Consider the following 10440-nt stretch of genomic DNA (forward strand, 5'->3'; position numbering starts at 1 on the left):
ATACTACGCCAGAAAAGTAACAAAACTATGATGTTAGACGTACTGTTAAAAAACTCCGTAACTTAAGAAATTTAACATACCAATGAAGCTAATTTAATTCAGCTATCAATCTTTCAATTAACTCCACTTTATCACTGTTCAATATACAAAACCAAGTAATGTTCACTGCTCATGGACAACTACAAATATGTAAGCTCACCCTTCAACACGCAAGTTTAAAAACAATAAATAATGTTAGTGTTTTTTTAATCTTGGGGAAAGGCAAGCACTCATTTAACAATCAAGCTCTGTACCTAGAAATAGGCTATTATGTAAATTAGTCACTGAATGAGGAACTGTATATAGAATGCACACTGTAATAATCAAAACAAAGAAATAATAAAAGGAAACTCCAATTAAAAGACTGCTTTTATTTGTATAACTCTTACATGTAGAACTGTGCTGTACAACATAAAACTACAGTACTGTGCTGTATAGCACAATCAGCAAAAAACACAGTACAGTATAAAGAAGGAGCACTCTACAAAAAGAAGTCACAGAGGCTCCTTAAACAAGATGTGCAGACCTGTACAAAAAGAAATGATGGGATGTAAGTCTGAGTGGCAGGTTTTAATTCTAATCAGCATGGCATGCCTCAGGCAACTGATGACTATCTGTAGTTAATTTGTCTAGATAGTTCTTGAAAGCCAAATTCAAATTATTTTTGTTCAAAATAATTTAAAATTAGCTGACCCAGCAATAAAAAACATGTCAAATCATACTATACTGGACAGCTTCTTAAAACTTTCCCTCTAAGATCTCCAGGAAGCCATCTTTTCCATAATGCTGTAAACTGCGTAAACAGCATTATACCAAATCCTGGCAAATAAGTGACAATGTAAAAATTAGACTTCTCACATTCCAACATCTATACAAAGATCTTTGTTTTTATATTTTATTTATTTTTTAATTAAGATGGCTTTTTCTTCAGGCCAATTATAATGTTAAAAAATACTCAGATAATTCTTAATCAATCAAAAAAGTTTAAAAAACATAAAAACCGAAGTACAGGATTTCTGTATTATGCATATTGTACCACATGAAAAAATAGGACACTTGTAAAGAAGTTTTAAAAGTGAAATCAGATTTTTAATGGTGTAAATTGATATTACCTGTTCAGGTATTTTTTATCATCCTTTTGATCACGCCAGAATTTTCCTGGAAGAGATTTTTTAGATAAATAATATCTGTGTAATTATTAAGGAAACCTTTAAAAATTATACTAAAGTCATATAATTCTTTTGTGACATAAACATTAAAGATTCATCAAAGTCACACTTGTGAATTCAAACAAAAGCAATTCCTTTCAAAGTCCTTATCACATGTGCAAAAATTATGACAAAAATATTTATACCTATTTATTTCACAGGGCTGCTATATGGATAAACACACGTAAAGTCCCACAACACAATACCTGCGTAAAATTTGTGCTATATAAACGTAGTTTCTCCTACCTTCTTATTAGAAGTGACTGAGAAGAAATAGCTCAGTATTTAACACACTGACAATAGGGTTGTAATTCTTAAGTTTTGCTACTGGGTGGCTATCATTTGAATTTGATTATTCCTGCTGGCTTGAACCATCAGTGGTACATGCACGACTGCCTGACTGGGTAACTTGTACACCTTCTCAGGGAGTCTTGATTATAGTAATATAAAGAAATGCGCTGACTGCGCAGACCAGATATCATATTAGTTTCTTAAGGAAAACATTAAAATGATATAAAAAAATTTTAATACAGGTAATTTGTGGTGCAGCAGTTGTAAATGCACATTATATTAAATAGCAATGGGTTATGTACAAGATTTTCATGTGAAAATTTAGATAGTTATTGATAAATTATTCATGAATATAGAATTCAATTTAGCAAAATAAATTTGATATTGTAATGATTTTTAATTGGTATAGTTTTAGTATTTATATTTGGGCAGTAATTATTCAAATTCAAAAAACCAACTAGAGTTGTTCCTTTTATAGACTTTTCATTAATTTTTTTAGTAAAAAGACCAATGAAGGTGATTAGATACATTTGTAACACCAGTGGGACAGTCACGCACATGGCACTGATGGCATAAGTCGGCAGGAATATGCTAAATCTCTCTTTTCTTGAAATATACAAGGGACATCAAAGAGGAATCTGATTGGTTGTCTGAGCTAATTTGGGATATTTGTTTCATTATTTCTAAAGATAACAAAGCAGAGTTCTGAAATCTCTGCACTATTAAAAATAAAGAACGCTTAGATCAAATCTACCAAGGAGCTCACTTTCAAGGTATGTGAAACTAGTCTACTGCAATACTAAAGATGGTCTTCACTTAACAAGTATTTACTGACTCTATACTGTGCACATATCAGGTTTTATGCTAGGTACTAAATAGAACAAAAATATAAACACACTATACTCACGATGCCTGTCCTCAACCTGTAACCCATATTAGTTTCCGTATCTGGAGAGGAATAGTGACAGGTTTAAATGTTCATTAATGTAACTTAGAATTGCACTGTCCAATTAGTGACCACCAATCCTGGCCACACTGTGACTTCTGAGCACTTGAAAACAGCAAGAACTGAAGTGTAATCTAAAAATAAAACACACACTGGATTTTGGGGGGGGGATCTTTTTGAGACAGGGTTTCGCTATGCAGTTCAGACTAGCTTGAGCTAGCTCACTTTGTAGCTCAGGATGATCTCGTACTCGAAAAGATCCTCTTTCCTCAGCTTCCCAAATGCTGGGATTACAGGTATGCACCACCAGGGCTGGCTATATATACTGATTTAAGACTTACCACAAAACAAATAATGAAAATTAACATCATTAATATTTCACATAAATTGAAAATAGTCTTTTTTTTTTTTTTTTTTTTTTTTGAGTTAGGGTTTCTCTCTGTAATTCATACTAACCTTGAACTCACTACATAGCTCAGGCTGGCCTCAAACTCAAGGAGATCCTCCTGCCTCAGGCTTTCAAGTGCTGGGATTAGAAGCTTTAACTTTAATGTAAGTACTTTAACTTACATTATTAAAATTAAATAAAGTATATTAATAAAATCAATTCCATCTGCTCTGTACCTCTCATTGAAAAGCAGTAGTACAGGCTGTAACTCCAATGTCAAGGGACAGTTAGTGAATAGGAAAGCCTAAGAGGTAACTAAAGGTACAGACACACATAAAGGTCAACACAGTAAGAAATGAAAACAGAAGAAAAACAAATAAGTTCCTTTTATTAAATAGTGGACAGAAAGCCAAGAAATGCAAATAAGAGTTAAAAATAAACCAATATTTATTAGACTATTATTTAACCTGTGTAATTCATAAAATCACAAGTTGTTTTGTTCAATTATCTCATTTTTACATGTAAGAACAGAGATGAAAGAAATGAAGAAACTAGAGGCTGGACCATGTTGACAATAATCTAAAACTTGTGAGGAAAAACTATCCTACAGAATTTACTTTGTGCTTTTAACTTAGGGTTCTTTCTACAGAAACAAACCCACAAATCACAAGGTAAAAAAAATCAGAATTTTTATATAATCTAATTCTGAACCTTGGGTCAAATACATATCTCTGAGTTTCAACTTTAAAAATGAAAGCTTCGATTTAAGTTTCTGATTTAAATATTTTATAATTCTACTCCTAGTCACATAAAGAGTTCAGTGATGACTAACTGAGAAATGTGAGTCAGAGCTCAGACTCAGTGGTAAAAAAGAGAACCCAAGAAATGCTTTTTGCATAGGTAGGTGACATATTACACTGCAGCCAGCAGTAGCCAAATAATACCAATTAAATGATTATACTGGCCTCTTCTGTAATTTTTGCACTGAGAGATTTTCACCCTGACATTTATTTTTTCCATTTTTTAATGGTATATATTTGCCATAACAATCACACTCACCATAGGGAATATGTACCTGTACATCATGTATCATAGTTTTACTTTTTTTCCCATTTCTCCCTTCAATCCTCCTTCCTCTCCCTACTAACAAAAGCTTGGGTTTCCACTTTTCCCATTCTTTTTTTAAAAATCTTTTCCCCTTCCTTCCCTCCCCTCTCCCTTGTTGCCCTTTCCATTTGAATATATTTTTCCTACTTTCCAGCATCTATCTCCATTTTGCTCCTTATTTATCCTTAAGGTTCCTTACACAAGAAAAACAATGTGACACTTAAATTTGTGTGTCTTACAAATTTCACTAAAATTATTAATCCTGAAATTTTTACTTTCCTCATAATTAAAGGATACTCTTCTTCCAATAACATTTTCTCAATGACAGCTCTGTTCTCATCACTGATGGTGTTATCTAGAGTCCAAGGCTATTAAGAAATGAATATACATATAATTACTTTCTGTTAAATTAAAATAAAACACAATACTATGATTACAAATAAGTACAGGTACTATTTATTGAGCACACAAACATAGTTTTGATTCTCATGGTAACACCATGAGGCAGGTGGTAACACTTCAGAAATGTACCTATAGCACTACTTGTAGTTCAAGTAGAAGAGATTTTACATCCAATTGTTAGATTCCAAGGTTTATGATTCCATTCATGATGGTAAAAACGACTATCATGTATGAGGAATTATTAGACTGCATGCATTTGCTAAGCAAACTATTTCCAAAATTCCCAACTGGTTTTTCTCTCAGCCATAATCCCCTGTGGATCATTTTCATTTTCAACTCTCAAAGAGGAAAACTCTCAGCTCATGTCTCTTCTCCAGGTTTCATACTGTTACACACAACTGCTCACTCAAAACTTCCACCTGGATATCTACGTGGCTTCTCAAATTTAACATATTCAAGAGTTCACCATCACGTATCTCAACCTGCCTCTTCTCTTACACTTCCAATCCTGTTAACGGCAGTGTAGACACTGTTACTCCATCTACAGACTAAAAATTCACTGCAGATTCATTTTCCCTCAACCTCTATGCCCAATCCACCAAGTATCTCTATCTCCAAAATATATTATGTCTCTCCACTCTATTTCTTCTGTTACTACCAAGGGCCAAATCACCTTCCTCAACTTTACTTAATCTTCCTTTGATGCCTCTACTGCTTCCCTCTAAGCTTCACTACAGCACTCAGAACAAATTTTATGAAAGATGGATTCATCTGCATAGAATCTATATTAAATGTTTGGATGTCTCATTTCATTTACAACAAAATTAAACCCTTTAGCATAATCTAACTCCCAAAATCCCGTACGTTAGAGCTCTCTCCTGTATTTCGAGCCCTCGTCATTTACTGTCAAAATATTATAGGTATGGAATAGATCTCTTTCCAACTACACTTTTTACATTAGCTAGAATTCTTTACTCTTCATCTACTTGTTCTCATTATTTTTCAAGTTAAATGTTGCCTTAGAGCTTTCTTCACTGACAAGTTGATCACAAGTAGGTTCCCTACCTAATACTCCCAGTGAACACTGATTTGCTTATTTCCTTCATAATCCACAACTGTTTGTCTATTTATTTATTCTCTGATTCCCCTCTGGAATACAAGCTCTTTCAGAGCAAGCTCACATCTGTCACGATTATAGCTGTATTCCCCAAAACTGGTCTCAGGTCTGGCACACAGTGAGTAATTCTGTGATAATCCTATTTTTTACTTGAAGAAATCAAGTTTCACAAAAGTGATAGAACATAGTTTATACCTAGATATAGTTGCTTTTCAACAAGTTATTTTTCAAAGTCAAAAGAAAAGAGGTTTCTTCTATTTTTAAAGTCCAAAAAATATTTCTACCTTATTATTTCTGTGACTTTTGAGAACTAGCATTCAGTTAAAAACAAAGAAGAGGCACAATAAGCAATCAATTTAAGTCAGTGGACATTTTATAAAATACTTACAATAAGGCCATTCACATTTCTCCATGATGAATCAAGATAATGATCTTGTTGTAGAGCTGATGCTCCATTTTCATCACTTCTGTAATAATTAAGAAAACGCATATAAAAATGTTATTACATGAGTCAGTGGCTATAATGCACATGGACAGTGGCTGGCAGATTGCTAGTATTAAGCAAAAAGTTCCGTTTTTCCCATAACAAACAGACTTAACAAAGAGATGGCTCCTCTACCTTTGAGTCCTGAGAAAAATAATCAAATGTAACAACTACAGTGTGTTCTGTGGCCATGAAACAACACTTTAGTTTTGATGAATATCCTTATGAATATAAAAACTCTGCAATTCAATCTTTTAGCTGTATCTAAACCATAAAAAACTATTACCTATAGCACCACCCTTAAAACAAAGACAAAAAATTTAGGTGAAAGAACCAAATCCGAAACTGACATAACTTGAAAAAGTCTTCTGAAGGATTTCTTTGTACTCAGAGGATCAAACTTTTGTTATTCCTCTCACTTCTTTCAATAAACCAATAAGCCACAATGTGTGCCTTATGCATTCAGGGATCCAAACTCTGATATAATTAAATCCAATATTTTGGTTCTGTACCTTATACCTTACAGCTTCCTAGTTACAGACTTTTCCCAGGCCTCACCTAATAAGAACTTTGTATTGCTAATAGTGCAAAAACCTACCAACAGATTCATACATTTGCATCTTTAACTAGCCCCATAGTAGCTACAGTAATCATGGGACTATTACAGCTTACACCTAGATGTCCCTCCAAAGTCTCACCCGGTCACAGGTGGGGCTTTTCAGAATTCTGGATCTAGGGTGTGTGAAGGAATACAGGATTACTGAATTAGTCCACTGATGAGTTTAGCATAGTTCTGGATGTGGACAACAGGAAGGCATTCAATAAATATTACTGGCACACCGCAGAGGCAGGCAGCCTGGAAGAGATAACAGGGAGGGGAGGACTGCTACTGCTTTTGCTGCTGTTTTCTTCACTATTTGGCTGTTGCGCTGACTTCTGCCTTCCATAAACTGTTTCTGCTTGCCAAGGCCTCTCCGCCATGTCACCTTGGTTTACAGCCAGCCAACTCTGGCCTGAAACTTCTTCAAATTGTGAGCCAAAATAAACCTTCTCTTATTTAACTTTAAGGGTTTGGTATTCTGTCTCACCAGTTAGAAAAGTAACTAAGATTGGGACTATCATTCTCTACAATAAATTAAAAGCAGTAGCTTCCATCAACTTTCAACAGCAGGTTTAAACTCAAGAGTCAACACAGATTTGGGAGAGACTAAAGGATTCTGAGACTTTCATCAGCAGAACAAACTGTTCACTCAAATAACTTGCATCGGCCATGAGGGCAGGAGGTGGGACTCCTACCCTCAAGTTTACTGCAGAAATTTTTTTTCATAGCATTCCTTAATAGGTTTAGCAATGTGTATACGTATGGATAGCTACCTGAATTTCCACAGACATCACAAATTAACATGTTTACAGCTAAAATTACCTTTCATCCCAAATCTGCTACTCTCAATGGCAGCCATTCCACTTAGCCCTTAAATCTCAGTTTCAGACCTTATAGTTTTCCTGGTGGACTGTAAGAGACAAAGCTGACAAGCCATTCATCTTCTCTCCTTTGTTTTTCTCCACTTTACCCCACCTGTCAGGTATGTAAAGTTTACTGTCTCATCCAACAAGAATATATGCTCTGGGTCCAGGGAGTTGGCTTTTTCACTTCTTACACTGGTATTTATTGAATGACTGAATAATAATGTAGTTGAGACAAGGGCCACACAGGTCTCTAGTAGTTACAGAACAAAAATATTACCACAAAACCAACTGGGGATTGAATGGAGTAGTCAATTTGGATGTAAGAAAGATACTCTAACCTCAGAAAATAAAGGGGCCCAAAGTGACAATGAGCAATAAAGAGGAAGTGAGCTTAAAAATAATACTCTGGCTGGCAGAAATTTTGCTGTAAACAACAATCAGTGTGAAAAGAGTTAATACTTTTGAAAGGATAATTATACAAAATGAACAGGCCCCAACAAATGATATGATGGGGGAGTGGAAAGAGATCAGGAAAAGGGATGAAGTTTATGTCTTGAGTGATTGGTGGATTTTTTTAAGAAAGAGATTTAATTTGGCTCACAGATCTGTGGGTGTTGGTGTCACTTGCTTAACTGGGACAATGGAGAATCAGCTTTCATGGGAAAATTTTTATGATATGAGGTATTTGCGGGACATTGAATTGCCGACAGATTCAGAGAGTTGGGTAAATTAATCAGAAGCTCAAGATAAAGATCTGAGTTAGTGAAAGACTTGCAAATATCAGCATGTTTTAGGCTGCACTAATGAAACTGCCATTTTTGTAGGTCAAATATGTTACAACATTGGCAAAATTTTTTATGGCTCAACCTAAGTCTTGAAATATCATCAGGAACTGTGGGGGTCAGTGAGAAGGCAGGTGACAAAATCCCTTCAAATGTCAAGAATAAGAATAAGAAAAAGAAGACAAATGCTATCTTTAAGTTCTATACCTAGGCTTAGCAAATGTTCAAAGGATTGTGTTTTAAATTAATCATCAAAGGTTTTTCATATACTACCATCAGCTGTTCACCACATACTGTATGTATATGTGTATGTCTCAAGGACATCATTCACTGAGGTCAACGATACTCTTTTGAACCAATAACCTTTAATCTTGCTTGTGTGCCACTAAGATTATACACTATCATTAAAGTTCAAGAAAACGAGCAGAAAGAGAAAAGGAGAAAAATTCAATGAGAAATTAAAATAAGCCTATGTACGAGGCATGCTGCCTACGTCCTCGGATGATGGCATTTCCAAAGCTAATTCATTTCTTTCTGGTCTATGGGTAAGTTTCCTACCCCCTTAAATCAAGCAATCAAAATCCCCTGACCAAGCCTGAAACACTACACAACATGAACAAGCATTATTAAAGGCTCTCACATTTAAGCTGCACAGCTCTGCCTAAAAACTTGAGGGAAAATGATTACATGAGTTTACCCCTTGTATTTTCAGAATGCTTTATTTGGCGTTCGCCACTTTTAAATTCCCTGTTACTTAGAGCCTCTTAGGTGGGGCTGAGGCTCTTCTCAAGAGCCCCTGGTATCACGTTCGACTACACGGAACTGTCACTGTAGGGGTAGGGTAAAAGAAAGGTCTAATATCGGTAACTTCATATGGTTCAATGTAGTCAGCGTTCTAGTAAAATTATGACAAAGTTTTAAGTAACAAAGCTGGCTGCATTTTGAACTCAGATCTTCTGATTCCCTCCCAGTTTAAGCCTCTTCCACTACTGCAGTCACATTTCTTACTTGGGACTAGAAGGCATCAAAGGAGATTATAATTTCAACTCCCTCTCCTGTTCTGCAGGAATACGGATCAAATAAATTCTCACTCCTCATACTGTCCTTGAGGATAAATCTACAAAGCATCCACGAAATGCTAAACTGCGTTTCACCATTCTTTCCTTTGATGTTCACATCAACCCTGTGAGTACATGATTCTGAGCGTCCGACAAATTAAGCGTCTTGCACAGGTTACGCTGCTAGTAACGGAGGACCAGCAATTGGAGAAGAAAATTCAGAATGGCCCAACACGGAAACCTGGCCCCTTTCCTTTGAGGTAAACTGCTCCTTCCGAAAAACACCCTTAACTATCGCTGTGGAGAAGGGGTGACGCGACACGTTCGAGGTCGCGCGGCCAGCCAAAGATGAAGGAGATTCTCCAAGGCAGCCCGCGAGGCACGCTTGCTCCACTTCAAGCTGGCTCTGGGAAGATTCTGAAGGAATTGCTGGCGCAAGGGCAATGCACCGAGAGAAGGCAGCCCACTGTGGTAAGAGAGGAGTGCGGACACCCGGCGGTTCCGGCAAGCGCGAGCCCACAGCGCGAGGACTTCCGGGACTGCGGGGAGCGGGCCCGGCACACAGCCTTCTGCTCCCTGGGCCCTCCACGGGCCCGCCTCCTATCCCTGGCCTTGGTCTCGCATCCGCGACCCTCCCAGTCTGGCGACACCCCGTCGCTACGTCTCACCCCGGCTGTGCCGCCGCTGCCAACACCACGTCCCCTTCGATATCCACATCCGTATCTTCTGCCGCCATGATAGCACCTGACCCTGTCTGCCCTCCCTTGAGATCCCGCGAGATGTTGCGGTACGGGGCGGGGCTCCCACAGGAAGAGCCGGAAGTGCCCGGCGTCAGGCTTTTCTGGGCGGTGTCCCTGGCTTTTTCCACTGCTGTGTAAAATGGGGTTAGCCGCACATATCCTAGATTGATAAACAAAGCCAAAACTGCTGTGTGAACCCTGTAAATGTCAGCCAGAAAGGATCGTTATCTTTAAGTCTTTCTCTAAAGAAAGGGTCGTTTACTGCTTATGTAGAGTGCGAAACGACTTATATTTCAACAGTCAAGGAACATATATCTTATCGTTTGATTTTTACACAAATTTTTATGATTTAAAATCACTCATGGCCACCCTTACACTCACCCTCTAAGATAGGCGGGGTTGATGGCACAT

General features: G+C 37.0%; 1 protein-coding gene across 22 annotated transcripts in view; it reads right to left on the bottom strand.

The window, feature by feature from the left end:
* Positions 1 to 10070, bottom strand: part of Mysm1 (Myb like, SWIRM and MPN domains 1) — a 52960-nt gene extending 42890 nt beyond the window's left edge. For all 22 annotated transcript variants that reach the window (XR_010043203.1, XR_010043204.1, XR_010043205.1 and 19 more), the window contains exons 1-4: positions 9958 to 10070; positions 5887 to 5965; positions 4277 to 4347; positions 1152 to 1226 (exon numbers count right to left, since the gene is read on the bottom strand). Coding sequence is in view for 18 of the 22 variants with exons in the window: in XM_063236584.1 (XP_063092654.1) it covers positions 1152 to 1226; positions 4277 to 4347; positions 5887 to 5965; positions 9958 to 10025 (293 nt within the window). In the remaining 4 variants the exon portion in view is untranslated. The remainder of the gene's footprint in view (positions 1 to 1151; positions 1227 to 4276; positions 4348 to 5886; positions 5966 to 9957) is intronic.
* Between the last annotated feature and the right edge of the window lie 370 nt (positions 10071 to 10440).

Source organism: Cavia porcellus, unplaced genomic scaffold, assembly GCF_034190915.1.
Source record: "Cavia porcellus strain 051 isolate PalLab524CR breed Dunkin Hartley unplaced genomic scaffold, mCavPor4.1 scaffold_25, whole genome shotgun sequence".
Lineage (NCBI taxonomy): Eukaryota > Metazoa > Chordata > Mammalia > Rodentia > Caviidae > Cavia > Cavia porcellus.